This window comes from Oryx dammah, unplaced genomic scaffold (genome assembly GCF_014754425.2).
Source record: "Oryx dammah isolate SB20612 unplaced genomic scaffold, SCBI_Odam_1.1 HiC_scaffold_14, whole genome shotgun sequence".
Lineage (NCBI taxonomy): Eukaryota > Metazoa > Chordata > Mammalia > Artiodactyla > Bovidae > Oryx > Oryx dammah.
The window spans coordinates 22,009,563-22,029,163 of NW_024070198.1; the positions used below are offsets into that span (position 1 = coordinate 22,009,563).

At 50.1% G+C, this 19,601-nt stretch overlaps 1 protein-coding gene and 1 non-coding gene across 7 annotated transcripts; one reads left to right on the forward strand and one right to left on the reverse strand.

Annotated features, from left to right (window-relative positions):
* Positions 1 to 3,088: 3,088 nt before the first annotated feature.
* Positions 3,089 to 3,209, reverse strand: LOC120874012. Its single transcript, XR_005723583.1, has one exon. It is a non-coding gene; the product is annotated as a small nucleolar RNA SNORD22 (small nucleolar RNA).
* Positions 3,210 to 3,726: 517 nt separating this feature from the next.
* PPRC1 (PPARG related coactivator 1) lies at positions 3,727 to 18,216 on the forward strand. 6 transcript variants are annotated; one of them, XM_040254253.1, is made up of 14 exons: positions 3,727 to 4,385; positions 7,835 to 8,023; positions 8,514 to 8,660; positions 8,780 to 8,881; positions 8,995 to 11,899; positions 12,190 to 12,243; positions 13,047 to 13,104; positions 13,874 to 13,944; positions 14,898 to 15,621; positions 16,601 to 16,750; positions 16,859 to 16,925; positions 17,049 to 17,170; positions 17,412 to 17,563; positions 17,854 to 18,216. In XM_040254253.1, the coding sequence occupies exons 1-14, from the start codon at positions 4,233 to 4,235 to the stop codon at positions 17,955 to 17,957; spliced, it is 4,998 nt and encodes a 1,665-aa protein (XP_040110187.1). In that variant the 5' UTR covers positions 3,727 to 4,232; the 3' UTR covers positions 17,958 to 18,216. The 6 variants fall into 6 exon arrangements, with proteins under 6 accessions (XP_040110187.1, XP_040110188.1, XP_040110191.1 ...); XM_040254254.1 differs by having other exon boundaries at positions 13,877 to 13,944; XM_040254255.1 differs by having other exon boundaries at positions 3,728 to 4,385; positions 8,780 to 8,872.
* Positions 18,217 to 19,601: the final 1,385 nt, after the last annotated feature.

Consider the following 19,601-nt stretch of genomic DNA (forward strand, 5'->3'; position numbering starts at 1 on the left):
CAAGAAAAAGAAATGCAAAACAAGCAAAATGGCTGTCTGAGGAGGCCTTACAAATAGCTGTGAAAAGAAGAGAAGTGAAAAGCAAAGGAGAAAAGGAAAGATATAAGCATCTGACTGCAGAGTTGCAAAGAATAGCAAGAAGAGATAAGAAAGCCTTCCTCAGCGATCAATGCAAAGAAATAGAGGAAAACAACAGAAAGGGAAAGACTAGAGATCTCTTCAAGAAAATTAGAGATACCAAGAGAATATTTCATGCAAAGATGGGCTCGATAAAGGATCGAAATGGTATGGTTCTAACAGAAGCAGAAGATATTAAGAAGAGGTGGCAAGAATACACAGAAGAACTGTACAAAAGAGATCTCCATGATCCAGATAATCATGATGGTGTGATCACTCACCTAGAGCCAGATTCCTGGAATGTGAAGTCAAGTGGGCCTTAGCAAGCATCACTACGAACAAAGCTAGTGGAGGTGATGGAATTCCAGTGGAGCTATTTCAAATCCTGAAAGATGATGCTGTGAAAGTGCTGCACTCAATATGCCAGCAAATTTGGAAAACTCAGCAGTGGCCACAGGACTGGAAAAGGTCAGTTTTCATTCCAATCCCAAAGAAAGGCAATGCCAAAGAATGCTCAAACTACCGCACAATTGCACTCATCTCACACGCTAGTAAAGTAATGCTCAAAATTCTCCAAGCCAGGCTTCAGCAATACATGAACCGCGAACTTCCTGATGTTCAAGCTGGTTTTAGAAAAGGCAGAGGAACCAGAGATCAAATTGCCAACATCCGCTGGATCATAGAAAAAGCAAGAGGGTTCCAGAATAACATCTATTTCTGCTTTATTGACTATGCCAAAGCCTTTGACTGTGTCGATCACAATAAACTGTGGAAAATTCTGAAAGAGAATACCAGACCACCTGACCTGCCTCTTGAGAAACCTATATGCAGGTCAGGAAGCAACAGTTAGAACTGGACATGGAACAACAGACTGGTTCCAAATAGGAAAGGGAGAACATCAAGGCTGTATACTGTCACCCTGCTTATTTAACTTCTATGCAGAGTATATCATGAGAAACGCTGGGCTGGAAGAAACACAAGCTGGAATCAAGATTGCCGGGAGAAATATCAATAACCTCAGATATGCAGATGACATCGCCCTTATGGTAGAAGGTGAGAGGAACTAAAAAGCCTCTTGATGAAAGTGAAAGAGGAGAGTGAAAAAGTTGGCTTAAAGCTCAACATTCAGAAAACTAAGATCATGGCATCCAGTCCCATCACTTCATGGTAAATAGATGGGGAAACAGTGGAAACAGTGTCAGACTTTATTTTTGGGGGCTCCAAAATCACTGCAGATGGTGACTGCAGCCATGAAATTAAAAGACACTTACTCCTTGGAAGGAAAGTTATGACCAACCTAGATTGCATATTCGAAAGCAGAGATATTACTTTGCCAACAAAGGTCCGTCTAGTCAAGGCTATGGTTTTTCCATTGGTCATGTATGGCTGTGAAAGTTGGACTGTGAAGAAAGCTGAGTGCCGAAGAATTGATGCTTTTGAACTGTGGTGTTGGAGAAGGCTCTTGAGAGTCCCTTGGACTGCAAGGAGATCCAACCAGTCCATCCTAAAGGAGATCAGTCCTGGGTGTTCATTGGAAGGACTGATGCTGAAGCTGAAACTCCAATACTATGGCCACCTCATGCGAAGAGTTGACTCATTGGAAAAGACCCTGATGCTGGGAGGGATTGGGGGGCGGGAGGAGAAGGGGACGACCGAGGATGAGATGGCTGGATGGCATCACTGACTCGACGGACGTGAGTTTTTGGTGGACTCCGGGAGTTGGTGATGGACAGGGAGGCCTGGCATGCTGCGATTCATGGGGTGCAAAGAGTTGGACATGACTGAGCGACTGAACTGATGTTAACTGACTTTTCAAATGTATATACATATATACGGGGCTTCCTTGGTGGCTCAGATGGTAAAGAATCTGCCTGTAATGCAGGAGACCTGGATTCCATCCCTGGGTCAGGAAGATCCCCTGTAGAAGGGAATGGCTACCCACTCCAGTTTTCTTGCCTGAAGAATTCCATGGACAGAGGAGCCTGGCAGCTATAGTCTATGGGATCACAAAGAGTCAGACACCACTGAGCAACTAACACTTTTACACACATATATAGCCTTTAACTTAGCAAACTTCTTTCAAGGAAACTATTTCACAGAAAGAGTGTGCAAAAAATAAAAAAGGTGGGGGGAGAATTCCCCAGCAGTCCAGTGGTTAGGACTTGCAGCTTTTACTGCTAGGCTGGGTTCCATCCCTGGTCAGTGAACTAAGATACCATGGCAGAAAAGAAGGAAAGATATATGTATAAGAATATCCACTGTAACTTAATTTGTAATAGTGAAAAACTAGGAATCACAAATAAAATTTAAATAATGGTAATTATATTAAATTATATATTCATTGCAGGTGGATTCTTTACCAGCTGAGCCACAAAGGAAGCCCATATATTCATTTAAATAATGATATATTCATTTAATGGAACTGGTACTCAGATCTCAGTAAATATTGGTTAATGAATTGATTAAAAATTGGAAAAAATATACAACTGATTTTTGAAAATAATTTATTCCTCCATTTCCCATGTTTAGAAGTCCTTAAGATCCCTCAGTTTGTTCTGGAACAAACTATGGACTAAAATATTATCCCTAACACTTCTTTTTAGGGAAAACCCTTAGGGGAGTTTCCTGGTGGTCAGGTGGTTCCAGTGATTAGGACTCTTAAGTTCTCACTGTGGGAGGGCCCAGCTTCAGTCCCTGGTTGGAGAACTAAAATCCCCCAAGCCACTCAGCATGGCCAAAACCAAACCAAACTAGAACAAACCCCTTTTATTTAGAGAGGCTGAAATGATTATATGCTAATTAGAACAGCTAGGTTGTATAAAAAATAACTTGAAAATTCCTTTTTGGTGTTCTCCAAGAGTTAGATTTCATTATACAGGTTTTGTTTTTTCTTCAGGCCTGGAAAAAAATATACAACTAATTTTTAACAAATAATTTATTCCTCCCTTTCCCACGTTTAGAAGTCCTTATGATCCATCCCTCAGTTCCTTCTGGAACAAACTTTTCTCTTCTCCAGCCAGCCCCAGTGGGTTCACCTTTACAAACTCTGGGACTAGGACAGAAAGTAATGCTTGAATGTTTCTTCACTATGACCTATACATTTTTATATTTACAGAAAGTTTGGCTGAATATATCCCAAAGGTGACAAGGTTTAAATCTGGGGATTGGAATTTGTAGGCCAAGTATCTTACTTAAACAGTTTTGTACTCTGAAATGAATTTTAAACTTCTGTAATACAAAACTTAAAAAAGAAAAATAGGAAAACAATATGAAGGAGATTCTAAATGCCAAATGAGTAAATAATAGAGATAATTATGGACTGTAGAAATTCAGGGAGGGCTCGAGTTTGGCTGGGATGACCAAAAAGGCTTTCCAGGATAAAACAGAGCATCAAAGATGTTTTGAGGCTCAAGTTTTCCACAGAGAAAAACAAAAGCAGGAGAATGATTGTTGTGTTTGGACGACAACAAGATAATCTGCAATAGCAGGCATTAAATTTGGCAATGAGGCGCCAGCGTGGGTCTCTGAGTATCTCAGAACCGACGATAATGTGTTTTAAGATTAAATTTGTGCCTGGCGTGCTGCAGTCCATGGGGTCGCAAAGAGTCGGATAAGACTGGGCAACTGAACAAAATTAAACTTAAATTACTCTGCCGCAGTGTAGCAGGTGAGATTTAGCTCTTGGAGTGCGGGTGCCCACGAGGGGGTGCTATTTCAAAACACAGGCCCACTTGGACTAAGGCAAAAGCAACGAGCAGCAGGTAAAACGTCAAAGAGGGCGCTTCGACAGTTGGGCAGATTAAAAAAATAAAAAGATGAGCAAAAGGTAAATATCTCCTTCGCGCTCCGAAACTAGGTCCTCAAGCGCAACACAAAATCATGCATTACCGAATGCCTGTACCACGTGCCCCTCAGGCTGTGTTGAATGCGACTACTACTCCCAGGCTCCCTCGCGAGGCCAGTGCCGTCTTCCCGGGTGCAAATCGATATCACCGCTCAGTCTTCTGGGATTCGTAGTCTTGCATGGTCTCCCGGGAGTTGTAGTTCCCTTCCGACAATCGGCTGGGCGAGGCGGCGCCGGCGATTAGAGCTGCGCTGGGTGTTCAGGGGCCAAGATGGCGGCGCGCCGGGGACGGAGAGACGGAATCGCGCCGCCTGCGAGTGGGGGCCCTGGCCCCGACCCTGGCGGTGGAGTGCGCAGCAGCGGTTGGGGGAGTCGGAGCCAAGCACCATATGGCACCATGGGCGCTGTGAGTGGCGGGGAGCAGGTGAGAGACTAGCGGGCGGCCCGCGGCTGGCTGCAAAGCGGCGTGTGCCGGGCGGTGACACGTGGACGCCACAGGAAAGGGAAGAAGCGTTCGGGAGTCGATGCCGGGTGGCTGCGCGAGACAGGTTGGACCGAGCGGGTCTGGGTCGTTTGCTGGGGATATGCTGGCAGAAGCAGGGTCCTTATGGCCATTGCTCCGGAACGCTGGAGGGGCAGAGCCGGCTGTCGGAAACCTGGCGCATGTGTGTGGGGGTGATCAGGCATTCAGACTTGAGTAATAGAGTAAGACCTTCCTCTTAAGGATGCTGAGTGGGGGGTGCTTCTAGCCCCGCGCCGCAGTGCCTTTTCGGAGCCACGTGGGGTGGGGGGAGTGATTTTCCCGGGAGAACTTGTCTGCTTCCCCTCCCCCTCTAGGCGGCCCCGGCACCCACGTGGGTTGGGCCGGGGGCGGGGGGGCCGCGGGTCCACGTGGGGGCGGGGAGGGAATGTCCACGTGGCTCCCGCTCCAGGCTACCCGGCACCTGGTTTCGGCGCTGGAGCCGCACTGCCGGGAACTGGGTGTGTCTCAGCCGGTCCCGCCATCTCCGATCGGCGCAGGGGGCCCCTGACTGGGAAGGAAGGTTGGGGCTGCTGGAATCAACTTTGCTCAGAACCTTGAAGGAGTTTTTTCCTTCTGCTTTGGCCCGCTTCGCCTCTCTACGACGGATGGTGAAGGACTTTCCAAATGTGCGTGCAGTCCTGCTGATGGCGGAGCGTGTTGGGAAGGGTAGAGGGCTGAGGTTGAAGGGCTGTGGAGTGAGCTAGTGGCCGCTTCTGTCCGACCGGCTTGGGGTGACTTATGAGTCACAGGCGCTGGCGTTTTGTTTGCTTGTAGTCCTGCCTCCTAATTCAAGGGGTATGGGAGGTATCAAAATTTACATGGGGCAGGCTTAGGTAAAGAAAGGGAATCCTCTCTTCCTCGCTTTTCTCCTCCAACATCTCTGGAGAAGGCAGCTAAGGCCTGTTCCTGTGAATTGATATATAAATTGAGATGGTTTTTGTTTTAAGCTTTTCTGGGATTTTTTCTGGGGATGACAAAAGTTGGAGGCGATTTGAAAACTATTCAACACTAGTTGAACGTTTATTGAGTGGGGGGAAATTCTGTCATAATCTCTTTTTCTTGCTCTTCAGTTATTCTTACTTTAAAGTGTTATCGTCCTACTCCTCAACAGGGCTTCTTAAAAGTTCCCACCCAGAGTGGAGGTGGGCAAGACTTAGTTTGGACTGTTATCTCTCTTAAGCAATTAAGCTGAGTCCTTGAAATCCTTTTTTTTTTTTTCGGTTTCTAGGTGGGAGTTGGGCTGCAGGCTGTCGGGTAATATCAGTTTTAGCAGAGCAATTCAGGCCTTGGAGGGGGAAGATGGCTTCTGGGGCTCTAACTTGGAAGCTGCCCACCTCCTCTTCTCTTATTTTCTCAGAGGCCACATGCTGTGGGGCTGGTGCTGACCACCCCAACCCTTTGGGGGAGAGGCAGGAAGGATCCATGATCCAACTGTAATCCAAGTTAGGTTGTTGTTTGGAATTGGAGAAGGTCTCACAGAGAGATTGTTCACCACAAATACACACACAGATGAGTATGTGGAAGCTAGTCCAGTTAGCCAGGTATTGAGATTCCATTATGTTCAAACATGGGATATTGTGGTAAATCACACATGGCCCCTGTCCTCCAGGATCCTATGTCTTTATCATGTTAGACAATAAATGATGATGAGTGAGACAAAAGGAAAGTGCAGCATATTATATAATCAGCAGTAGTAATTTACCTTGCAGGGTCTGGGAAGAGACATTTTAAAGTGAGACTATGGGGGAAGGGGAAGGAGGAGCTTTTCTCAGAGGGAATAGTGGGTTAAGGCCTTGAGGGGGAAGAGAACATGGCTTATTGGAGAAACCTGTATGGCTGGTGTGGCCAGAGAGAGTGGTTAAGAGAAGACACCCCGGAGGAGTCTGGGGGGGATACCAGGGCCACGGTAATCCATTTAAGGGCTTAACCCTAATGCTGAGAGCAGGGAAATACCCTTGGAGGGGACTAGGGAGGGTCTCAAGAGGTGATCACGTGTATTTTCAAGTTTGTAGCTGATTTTGAACCCTGCAAGAACAGGCTGACTGTGGGAAAACCAGTTGGGGGGGTTATTAAAGTTAGAGATGCTGGTGGCTAACACTCTTAGCCTGGGCTTAGCCCCTCCATGATCCTTGGTACTCTGGGAGCTGTGCTGTTTGGGGGTTGGGGGGAGGGATGAGTGAGGTCAGATGAAGAGGGGGTTCTCTGACTGGGTTTCCAGTACCTGTCAGATGGAAGTGGTGATGAGTGGTTCATAAAGCTGGGGCATCATCTTGGGATTCCAGCCTAATGGCTGGGTCAGGTAGGTGGCAAGGCAAGTTGAGGTGCAGCCTTTTTGCGCACCTAGAAGTGTTTGCTGAGGCAGGTGCTCTTCAGGTGCTATTTGTAATTATAGGGTTGTGAAGGCCTGGGAGGAGCGAGTGCCTAAAACCTGCCACCTTTCTCTTCATCTTTAGGAGGCCTGGCCTCCTAAAGTGTCCCAGGTATCCTCTCCTCTCATTGGGCATTGTGACTCTTTGGCTTGATTGGGAAGGTGCATCACACCTGTTGCTTTTTTTTCTTTTGGAAGAGTTTCCCTTTGTTGCAAGAGGAGAGGGGAGACTGGCTTGTCCATGTTTGTTCCTCTTCTCCGGCCTTTGCATCATCTGTAGTTTCTTCTAGGGGAGATACCTCTACCTCTGGCCTCCCCAGCCCTTCCAGGCACTTCTAGCCCTGCCCACACCCACACTCTTTGACAGGCCTGGGCGGGCGGCTCCCTGCCTGACAAGGCTGAAGATGTTGCTCCTTCTCAAGGAAGAGATGGGGTGGGGCTTGCCCGTCCACAGAATCAAGTTTTCTCTTCTTTTGCTCTGACTGGGCAGAGAAGAGACTTTTCCCTTGCAACTACCTTTGAGAGGTTGGGTGGCACACTATAGTGCCTTCAGCACAGAAATTGGAAATAAATGTGACTATCACTCATGGTGGTTGAGACTGGGATTTGAGCTAAGCAGAGAACAGAGGTGTAAGTGGGATTTGAGGGAGGTAAGCTGGTTGTCGCTGGAATCGCCAGCTCCCTGACCTCCTGCCCTTTGGTGTGTTCCTCAAAATGTCTGTCTTCATCATTGCCGGCAGATGACTCTTCTGAACAATCTTGGTCTTTTTTATCTTTTTACTCCCCAATTTATCAATTTCATGGGCTCCGAGTATATCTAGATGGAGTCTAAACTTTTTTTTGCCCAGCAAGTCCAGAGGCGTGGCTGTAGTGGGGTTCCTGCTGAGTCCAAGGCCACTGGCGGAGGGCTGGGCACCTGGTTTACAGAGTGTGTCAATAGCTGCTCAGGGGGCCTTTCTAACCTTATCCTTTTTTGCCCCAGGCGCTGCTGCACGAGGAGGGTGATGATTCTGGCTTTGTCAGTCTGTCTCGGCTGGGCCCCTGTTTGAGGGACAAGGACCTGGAGATGGAGGAGTTGATACTGCAGGATGGGGCGCTGCTGGGGACCATGCACAGCTATATGGATGCCTCCCTCATCTCCCTCATTGAAGATTTTGGTAGCCTTGGAGAGGTGAGCTGGGGCTGTGACTTCCAGAACCTTGGTTCCCAGGTACTCAACTTGAGTCCTTGAAGTGTTTTTTTATTTCTAGGTGAGACTTGGGCTGTGTCCCATGTAAAAGTATGCCCTGGCAGACTTGATATAGTCCACAGCCTTTCTCCCTGCCTGGGCCCCTGACTTACATGTCCAGAGGGTTCTAATCTTTGTCTTGAATCCAGTTCCAGCTTATTCAAGGGCTGTCTACTGAGCATCCCACATCTTAACTGAGGGTGGAGAGGGTATGAAACAAACTCAAGACTCAATTTTGACAGGTCTCTGTTGATACTAGAGAGGTAGTAGATGGTAGTAAATGAGAGTGGAACCCATGCCCCCTGGTACTCTTGTCTCTTTCTGGCAAATTGAGCTGAATTGAGCCCAGGAGAGGGATTCTCCTGGCATCTAGTCCTTCTCAGTGGCTTGGTTAGGATGGTGGTGGTACCTTCCTATTATCTTTCCTGAACAGAGCAGATTATCTCTGGAGGACCAGAATGAAGTGTCACTACTCACAGCTCTGACGGAGATCTTGGACAATGCAGATTCTGAGAACCTATCTCCATTTGACAGCATTCCTGACTCGGAGCTGCTCGTGTCACCTCGGGAGGGCTCCTCTGTAAGTGTGGGACATGGGGAAGAGGTGTGTTGGTGTTGCAAAGGTTAGAACCACATCCGTGGGCCTACTCATAAAGTTCTGAAACACAGACTCATCTCAGGTCTTCTTCTCCCTTTTAGCTGCACAGGTTGCTCAGCCTCTCTCGGACACCCCCAGAACGTGACCTCATCACCGCAACTGACCCACTGGGGCCCAGCACAGGCAGTAGTAGAGTAAGTGGGGTAAGCCTGCCCTAGGGAGCCTCATAGACTCCGGCGGGGAGGAATATGTGGGGACAGGCCTGGAAGAATATATTCCTGGAGAAAATGCCTATGTCTTGTTTTCTGTCCTGTAGGTTGAGATGGCGCTCGCAGATCCCCCTTGGGACTTCTCTCCACCTTCCTTCTTGGAGACCTCCTCCCCTAAGCTTCCTAGTTGGAGACCCCCAAGGTCAAGAACCCGCTGGGGCCAGTCCCCTCCTCCCCAGCAGCGTAGTGATGGGGAGGAAGAGGAGGAGCTGGCTGGCTTCAGCAGCGAGATGCTTGCTGGGGAGCTTAACAACTCTGTGAGCAGCATCCCAGACTTCCCCATGCACTTAGCCTGTCCTGAGGAGGAAGAGAAAACAGCAGCAGCAGCAGAGATGGCAGTACAGGCAGCTGGAGACGAGAGCATCTCCTCCTTGAGTGAGCTGGTGCGGGCCATGCACCCGTACTGCCTGCCCAACCTCACCCACCTGACGGCGCTCGAGGATGAGCTTCAGGAGCAGCCAGATGACTTGACACTGCCTGAGGATTGTGTGGTGTTGGAGATTGTGGGTCAGGCGGCCACAGCTGGCAATGACCTGGAGATCCCAGTTGTGGTGCGACAGATCCCTGCTGGCCCCCAGCCTGTGCTCCTGGATGACACACTAGAGGTCAGTCCAGCCTTGCAGCTGCTCATGCCACCACTAGAGGTGGAGACAGAGGTTGCTGTTCCCAAGGAAACCCTCTGCCCTAAGGATGAGGGTTTGTCACTGGACTCAAAGGAAAAGTTGGAGTCAGCCTCCATGTTGGAGCCCAGGGAGGTCATGGAGGCAGTGGCGCCCAATGGGCCTCAGAACCCACCAGCCAACACAATGCTAAGTTCCCAGAGGGCTCGAAAGGGCAGGAGGAAGAAGAGCAAGGAGCAGCCAGCTGCCTGTGCAGAGGGCTACACCAGGAGGCTGAGGTCGGCCTCTCGTGGGCAGTCTACAGCTGTTCCAGAGGTGACCTCTCAAGGAGGCAGCCTGCCTCAGGAGGACCTTCAAAGAGAGGTTGGGCCTCTCCATGGTAGAGGGAAGCCCCGGGCTTGGGCTCGGGCCTGGGCAGCTGCCTTGGAGAAGCCCAGCTCTGCGAACTTGGAGAGCAGTACTGAGCAAGCTAGTCCTGCTAAAGAAGATCCTGTAGACCTCTGCCCCAGCCTGGTTGACCCTATCCAAGCCAACCCTGTTTCAACGCATCTCTCACTGGTTGACTCTGCTCAAGCTGACCCCATGCCACTTGACTCTGTTGAAGCTGATTCCACTGTAGTTGACCCTGGTCCCACTGTGACTGACACTGAACCTGCTGACCCTGTGCTAACTAACCTTGCTTCAGTGAACTCAGAGCTGGTTGACCCTCTCCCAGCTGATGCAGTCCTGGCTGACTCAGCAGCAGCTGACCCTGCAGTGGTTGTTCCCATCTCAGACGACTTGTCTCCAGTTGACCCTGTCCTGGTCAAGTCAGTACAAGTTGACTCTGTTCCCAGTGACCTGTCTCCAGTTGACCCTGTACTAGTTAAGTCTAGGCCAACTGATCCCAGACGTGGTGCAGTATCATCAGCCCAGAGGAATCCAGGTGGCCAGCTCCTCCTGGAATCAGAGTCCTCAGAGCCCCCAAAGGCCAACAGTCCTGAAGTCAGGGAGGTTGTAGGTCCTCTGAAGGGAGAAACTGGTACCAGTACCACAACCCAGGAAGTCAGGCCTCGGCCTCTTAGCCTATCTGAGTACCGGCGACGAAGGCAGCAGCGCCAGCCAGAGGCCGAAGAGAGGACCCCTCAGCCTCCTGCTGGGAAGTGGCCCAGCCTCCCAGAAACTCCCACAGGGCTGGCAGACATCCCTTGTCTTGTCATCCCTCCAGCCCCAGCCAAGAAGACAGCTCCGCAGAGAAGTCCTGAGGCTCCTCCTGAGGCTTGCTTTGGGTCTGTGGGCCCCAGCCCTGCCTCTCCTAGTCCTGAGCCACCTGTGAGCAAACCTGTGGCCTCAGCTCCTACTGAGCAGGTGCCGTCCCAAGAGAAACTGCTGCCAGCAAGACTGCCACCTCCTGCTGTGCAGCCCGTGCCCCCCACAATGCCCACTGCTCTGCCTTTTCCAACGGGTGGGCTGGGCATGACTCCTGTGCTGCCCCTTCCCACAAATGGGCAAGCTGTGCCCAATCTGCCTCCACCACCCTTGCAGCCTCCTAATGTTCCGATGTCTCTGGGGCCAGTGCCACCTGATCCCTATACTCACTATGCCCCTGTGCCACCCTGGCCTTGTTATCCTCCTGTGTCCCCTTCTGGCTATCCTTGCCTGCCCCCCCCACCAACGGTGCCCCTAGTGTCTGGTACTCCAGGTGCCTATGCTGTGCCCCCCACTTGCAATGTGCCTTGGGTACCTCCTCCTGCCCCAGTCCCACCGTATAATTCCAACTGTACCTACGGGCCCTTGGGATGGGGCCCAGGGCTGCAACACCCTCCATTCTGGCCTGCTGTTCCCCCACCTCCTTTGCCACTAACCTCAGTTGGAAGAGTTGTTCCCCCACCCAAGGTGGAGCCTGGTGGCATCCCAGCTGGCTCTCCTGAAAGTGTGCCAGCTGTGCCGATGGCTCCTCCCCTCAGTCTTGGGGCAGCTGGCCAGGGAGCTACACGGACAGAGCCCACCAAGGTGGAGGTCAAGCCAGTGCCTGCATCTCCCCATCTGAAACACAAGGCGTCCTCCCCAGTGCACAGCCCTCGGATCAAGGCTCCACCGTGTGTGTCTGCTGAGAATGTGGCTATTGAGGAGCCTGCATCAGAGAGGCTAAAGCCTGAGCCACAGGAGACAAGGCCCAAGGAGAAACCACCCTCTCCTGTTGCCAAGGCTGTTCCCACACCGGCACCAAGGCAGGGTGCTACCACCAAACTGCCTGCTGTCCACCCAGCCCGTCTAAGGAAACTGTCCTTTCTACCTACCCCTCGTACCCAGGGTCCTGAGGCTGTGGTGCAGGCTTTCATCAGTGAGATTGGTGAGTGCCACACAGTTCAGTTGGTGTGAAGAATGGCGTGAGAATTTTGTGAGGAGTGTCCTCCATAAAACAGGATAAGCCTCGATGGGGCTGACCTTTGTTAGAATCCTTGAGAGAGAGAAGTCTGGTTGGTTTGATTCTCTTTCTCAGGGAGTGTTGCTCCCCTGGTTTACTTACCACAGTGGGCAGGGGGCGCATAAGGAGAAAAGCGAGGTGTTTTGGAACTTTTGGGACCTGTGTGCTCGGTGGATAGGGGCAGGTTTCCAATCCTGTGTTGTGTGCTTCCACAGGAATTGAGGCGTCGGACCTGTCCAGTCTGCTGGAGCAATTTGAGAAATCAGAAGGTGAGGAAACCCTTTCTGTTGATGTTTCTTTTGGGCCCAGCCCTGTAGTTGCTTAAACTGGGAGGAGGGAAAAGGGGAGTCTCTGCCACTAGAGTGGCCCCCTAATTGGAATGGGAAGACAATTCCATTGATGCAATCCAAGCCAGAGAGAGGGTACAGCATGACAAGAACTATAAAGAGTGGATGGATGGGGAGATCCAAGTGAATTTGGGACATTTTTCTAGAGGGAAGTAGTTCTCCAGCTGAGCCTTGGAAGACAGGAATTCAGAAAGCCTGCATGTGGTGAATAAAGGCAGAGGTGCAGGGAAGGTCACATATGGTGTATTTGAAAGGCAGTGGCTAGTTTAGCTTCTCAGTATAAGTGTAGATCTAGGTGCTGCGGAGGATACTGTGTCGTGTTCTCAAGGAGCTTATCATCTAACTGGGGAGAGGAATCTGCAGAAATGACTCCTGAATTGACAATAGGTATCTGTAGTACAAGGCAAAGTACAAGTGAAGATCAAGAGTAGCTTATAAGACTAGCAAGTTAATCGGGTGGATTATATAGAACCTGGAATGCTAGATTAGGAGTTGGGACTCGGTCTCTGATTCGGTGGAGTGTGTGCTTGTTCTTAAGCAGAAGAGACATAATTAAAAATAGTTGTTGGGTACCCACTGGAGGAGAATGGATTTCTTTGGGGAGACCCCAGTGGAGTACGTAGACAAAATGGATTTTCCTCCTTTGCGTCTTAAAGCCAGCGGTTCTGTGCCTCCTCAGTATGGAACGTCTGGTTGGGCTTTTAACTAGTATGGTTTCTTTGCAGCCAAAAAGGAGTGCCCTCCCCCGGCTCCTGCTGACAGCCTGGCTGTAGGAAACTCAGGGTAAGTATGGGGATGTGAGTAAGTTACCCTACAGCTGTTGGTCAGCAGCCGGCCGGCGCTCCAGGACTGTCAACTGGATGCCTCTGTTAAGGGACATTTAGTCAGCTCTAAAGTCTTTCCCTGCTCCCCACCCCCGGCTCAGCCCATCACTACTGAGCATTGTCTTGGGTGATACATAGGAGGATATATATGAACCATCCTCTGGCTGATTCCAGTCTGGGGTTTCAAATGGTGATGCCTTTTATGTTCTGAGTTGTGTTTTGGGGGGTTTCTTTCCTTTATTTAACAGGCTTTAAGGTTGCTCAAAACACTGCTGATGGTGTAAGAAAAAAATGGGGGAGGATGTTCATGGCTAGGGCTCCCTGACTCCTTGGAGGACACAGGTATCCTGGACCTCCTTGTTCCCCATTCTTCCAGTACCAAGAGGCCTTTTTTTTTCCTTCATGTTTATGATACCCCATCCTCTTCTGCCAAGCATATTTTCCTCCATACTGATTTTGGGTTGGTTTGAGCCGGGCACAAGAGGCTCCTGGCTTGGAAGAGGTGGGGGGTATCAAGGTCATAGCCAGCCTGCCTCCAGAAATTGGACAGAGCTGAGATCCAACTTACATAAAGTTCAGTCACTAAAACCCTTTTTGTGCTGGAGGAGAATGATTGGGACAGTTTGTGCCCCCTGTTCCTCTCTGCACGTCCCCCTTTCCTGTTGCTTCATGAGGAAAGCAGCTGTTGAGGAGGCAATGAACCAGGCTTTCCCTTTTCCCCCCGCCAGCAGCGTTGACACTCCCCAGGAGAAGAGGCCCCTAGACCGGTTACAAGCCCCAGAACTGGCCAACGTGGCAGGTGGGTTCAGGGTGGGGAACTCTGCCTTTGATTAGTTTATGCAGCAAATGTTTGTAGAGCCCTCTCTGCAGCAAGTGTGTGTAGGTGTTGGGGATATGGAAATCTGATCGTCGTCCTTGAGGTTCTCACAGTCCAGGGGGCAGATGTGTAAACAGATGAGCACGTCGAGTATCAGAGGTTGTGTGTCAAAGAAACCCGTTTGGTTTATAGTGGGGTCTGAAGAGGGACTATCAGAACAGGGTTATACAGAAGGTAATCCTCAAATCAGAGGCTTGAGAAAATCACTGACATCAGGGGCATTTGAGGTTGTTGGAACAGCTTGAGTGAACTGAAGAAACAGAGCCAGCCTGGTATCGGTATGTTTTGGGAAATGATGAGTGGTTCGTTTTGGCTGGAGTGTAGTGGCTGATCAGGGTGGTGGGCAGAGCTCAGAAGAGAAAGCTGGAGTGTTAAGTAGGAGGCCAGGTTATGGGAACTTGGCCATGTTAAGCTGGTTGGACTTTATATTGTACGTTGAAGAAGAAATTGAAAAAGTCTTACCAGTTTGGTTTAGAGTGCTTCCTCCAGCGGGAATGTAGAAGACAGGTGGACAGGTGTGATGCCCAAGGTAGAAGTTTATTAGATGATCACATGAGTTCAGGGAAAATGCAGCCTGGAAGTCAGTCAGTGCCAGGGGCAAGGGGTGAGTCTAAGAATGAAGAGGTGGAACAGACACCTGGCCACCAGCTGGGTTTGGGCAATGAGAGGTTCAGGAGGACTGTAGCCAGTTGGGTTTCTGTTGCTGGTCTCCAAGATGGGGAGCAGCAGTTGTAACAGTGGGAGAAGTTGGGCTGCTGATCAGTGTTGGTACACTTTGTGAAATGAAGTGGGGTTCTCTGGAGCCTGTATACACAGTGTGTAGAAGTGTAGAATCAGATCTCATCCTGCTATCTCCATCCTCCCTCCCCTCACAGGGCTCACCCCTCCAGCTACCCCTCCCCATCAGTTATGGAAGCCCCTGGCTGCTGTCTCTCTGCTGGCCAAAGCCAAATCTCCTAAGTCCACCGCCCAGGAGGGAACCCTGAAGCCTGAAGGAGTTACAGAGGCCAAACATCCAGCTGCAGCCTGCCTCCACGAAGGGGTCCGTGGCCCTAGTCCAGTCCACGTGGGCTCTGGGGACCATGACTATTGTGTTCGGAGCAGGACCCCCCCAAAAAAGACGCCTGCCCTAGGCATTCCAGAGGTGGGCTCCCGATGGAACGTCAAACGCCATCAGGATATCACCATCAAGCCTGTCTTGTCCCTGGGCTCAGTCACCTCTGTGCCTGCAGGCACAGCTGCCTCCCAGAAGCCACTTGATCACAGGACTAGCAGAGAGCAGGCAGATCCCCAAACTCCTTGCCTTGCCCCGTCTGCCTTGCTGTCCCCTGAGGCCTCACCCTGCCGGAATGACACGAACACTAGGACTCTCCCTGATCCCTCAGCCAAGCAGCAGTCAGTGCGCTGTTATCGAAAAGCCTGCAGGTCAGCCAGCCCCCCAAGCCGGGGCTGGCAAGGCCGCCGTGGCCGCAGCAGCCGTTCTGTCAGCTCTGGGTCCACCCGGACCAGCGAAGCATCTTCCTCCTCATCCTCATCGTCGTCTTCCTCATCCCGATCCCGGTCCCGGTCCCTCTCCCCCCCACACAAGAGGTGGCGAAGGTGAGCTCTGATGGCCTGTTAGGTTCTCTCCGCTTTGGAAGTTCTCTCCTCTGGCTTACTCTGAAAGCTTTTGCACATTGAGTTTGATGAACTTTCAGGCACAAAGGCTTTTCTATTTCTGTCTTTGGCTTTTGTCTTCTTCCCTTTTCCTGGATTTGAAGGAGGCAAGCTGTGAAAAGATAGCTTCTGTCCCCTGTTGGAGATTGGGATATCTCTGAGATCTCCTGCTTCCTAGAGACCTGCCTTGAGAGAGACCGTTAGGGTTTGGTCTTGACCACGTTGATTCCTTTGCACTGTATCAGTCCTTATTTCTTGTATTTTTCCGGTAGATGTGGGATGGTGGGCCTAGTGGGTTGTTAATGGCAAATAATCCTTCCTTTAATCATCTGTTGAGGAAAGAGTCTGGTGTCCTTTGGGTGTCACTGTGGCCTCATCTACTTTTGGGGAATACCTTTTTCTCTATAATAGACCCAAATTTTTCCACTTCATCAGTGAAGAATTCTTGGTTTTTGGTGGTGAAGCTTATCTTCAGGTATGTCGTCTATTACAAATCTAGCACAGTCACCTCCCCTTAATGCTATAATCATAGTACTCCTGTGAGACATGAGGGGAACAGGATTCCAGAGACATGGGCCTGCCTGCCCTCCCACCTCTCCCTTACACCCGCCACCCCTCGGCTTGTTGTAGTACCTAGGGCCCAGCACTTTATCTCTGAGTATTATTTTTATTCTTTCTGACTTGTTAGATATGCTTCTATTTTTAATTGCATAATTGACAATAAATAAGATCAATGCCCAGATGCTCTAGAACATGTAAAGTTCACGAGGTTCTCAGTTTGCTTTTCTTCTGCACCTCCTCTGCTTTTCTCTGCCTTTGGTCCTGAGCTTCCTGACAGGGAGGCAGGGCTGGGGCCAAGGTGAGGTAAACGGATGATGCCTCCACTCCTCCCATCATTTCTGTGTGATCTTTTGTTCTCTAGGTCCAGTTGCAGTTCTTCTGGACGTTCCCGAAGATGCTCTTCCTCTTCCTCCTCCTCATCTTCCTCCTCATCTTCCTCATCCTCATCATCTAGTTCCCGAAGCCGTTCCCGCTCTCCATCTCCTCGCCGGAGAAGTGACAGGAGGCGGCGGTGAGCATGTTTTCAGGGAGTTGGTGCATCTGGGGTGCAAGAGCCTAAGAGTTGAGACTTGAGCTGTCTAATGTCTAGGGGGCTGATAGCACCTTTTTCTCTTGGCAGGTACAGTTCTTATCGTTCACATGACCATTACCAAAGGCAGAGAGTTCTGCAGAAGGAGCGTGCAATAGTGAGTAGAGGAACAGGTCCCAGGAGGAGAGGGCTTGTGCCTGAGCCATGACATGAGCTCACAGAGCCATCTGCAGCTATGGCTTCGGCTCATGGTGTGTCAATTTTCCTTGACCCAACATAGGAAGAGAGAAGAGTGGTCTTCATTGGGAAGATACCTGGCCGCATGACTCGGTCAGAGCTGAAACAGAGGTTCTCTGTTTTTGGGGAGATTGAGGAGTGCACCATCCACTTCCGTGTCCAAGGGTGAGGTTGGGCCCTGTGGTCAGGATGTCCTTCCTGTCCCATTATCTGTCTCAGTGCTTTGTCTTTCCTGAATGCTCCGGTGTGCTGGGCAGTGTAGGACACCTTCATCTCTACAATCAGAGGGTTGGCCATGTGGGGAATGAGAAGAACCTCCCCAGTCCCTGTACCCTGGGGAGCTGTCTCTTCTCCACAGCATGTGCCCAAATAGCCATCTCAGCTTCTGTCTCACCCTCCCCTCCAGTGACAACTATGGCTTCGTCACTTATCGCTATGCCGAGGAGGCATTTGCAGCCATCGAGAGCGGCCACAAGCTGAGGCAGGCGGATGAACAGCCCTTTGATCTCTGCTTTGGGGGCCGCAGGCAGTTCTGCAAGAGAAGCTATTCTGATCTTGGTGAGTGGAGGGAGGCCCTGAGCCTTTGGTATACTCCATCTCCTCCCTGGAAGAATCCCCAGCCTTTTGAGACGGGGGTTAGTAAGGCAGACTTGTCTTCCTCTGACACATGAAGGGCTTAAAGGGTGGGATAAGAGGAGAAATGGGGGCTCTTCTGTCTTTTGAATTAAAATTCAGGAGATTTTACCTCCATCCATTATAGATATGAGAAGTAGCTGGCCATTTGAGACCCTGTGGTTGGGAGGTGTACTCAAAGAGACCTTGATGTTTGTCTCTCTCTACCTTTGTAGACTCCAACCGGGAAGACTTTGACCCTGCTCCTGTAAAGAGCAAATTTGATTCTCTTGACTTTGACACATTGTTGAAACAGGCCCAGAAGAACCTCAGGAGGTAACCCTGGGCCCTTCTCCCCCATCCCCTTTTCTTTGGAGGTGCCCAACCTCCTCCATTCCCCTCCCCCAGTCTAGGGGAGAGAGCTGCTAGCGAGGAGATGACTGTTTTCTAAAGAAATGGAAAAAAAGTGAAATAAAAATGTAATACATCAGATTTTAAGTGGTATTTGTTTTTTATAGTAGGCTTTGAAACACATTAACTTGCATTCCTATGTAAGATGGATGGGGTTGAGGCAGACTAATAAACATGAACTAGAGAGACCTGCCAAGTGCTGTTGTGCTTTTTTCTATGGTGCTGGTGCCAGAGAAGTCGCGTTTCCTCTCTGACCCCAACAGAGACATTCCTACTTTCATTTGATTCCTAGGACCCCTCTTCGGTTAGGTGCAGAATCCTATTGGACTTGAAACTGCTCTTCAAGAGTCTTGTAGGTGAAATCAGTCATCTAGGGCAGTGCTTCTCAGACTTTGAAAGGGTAGCTAAATCTGGAGATCTTTTAAAAATGTGGATTCTGAGTTATGGGATGGGCCTTGAGATTCTGCATTTCCAACAAGCGTGGTGCTATTGGTCTGGGAAGGAATTTGAATATCAGGGACCCAGAGCAAGTTCACACCTGTTGTAAATAAAGGTTTTTGAAACTGAGGCTTGTGTGTACCATAGCTTGAGCACAATGCTTGGCATTCAGCAGGTGCTCAGATGTTTAAAGAATGCATGCAGGTGAATAGACCTTTAGGAAAGAGTGACATATAGGAATTATATCAAGGACAGGGGAATGCCTATTTTGAGAAAGGCAAAGAAGTGTATCCTTTGAGAAAGTGAACCCTTACCTCCCTGAGGGGCATGAAGAAGTAGTCTAGGGCTAGTAGACAGGATTGTAGGGATTGCTATCTGCTAATGTGAACTTAAATACGGAGAACTTGAAATTAACTTGACAGCCCTGGGCATTGATAAATTTGAGTACTCATGACAAAGAGGCAGTTGGGTTTTCTAGTTCTTCCACGGGGAGGATTCATAGTGTGGACTGTGACCCAGGAAGTAGAAGGGTTATTTTCAGGATTATCCGTTTGAAGAGATTGCTGCTGTCGCTCAGGTTTATTGCACATCCCCTTTTTCTCTTCATGAAGCTGTGTAAATAAGGGAGGGTAGAGTTGTCTCATGGGCAAGTCAAGACTGAGGTGGACAGTTTTGAAGATCAATACCTCACCACTACCGCAGATAATCTGAAGGGCCCTCGGTAATGGAGTTGGGAGTGCAGAGGTTGGGGTGGTATTTTGAGAAAGGGCCTTCCAGGGTGTTGAAGTGAAGATGGAGAAGAGTGGGAATCCACTGGCAGCGCGAATAGTGGACGGTGGGATATGTGACCAAGTTTAGAAAATTCAAGGTCAGCTGAGGCCCGCCGACCCACGCCTTACTCTGATATCTGAATGCTAGGGGCGCGGGTAACCGCTGCACTGAGAAAGGTGGTTCCAGCAGGAAGGCAAGGCGCGGGAAGTCCGAAGCTTTCCCGCCACCACCAAGGGCGTGACCTCTGACGTCAGGGCTCCGCCTTCACAAAGCAGAACGGCGGGCTCCGCCCTTCCAAGATGGCGACACTCGTGGGACCGGAAAGCGTCCATGGATTTCGCCTTTACCCTGTCTCCGAGAGTGC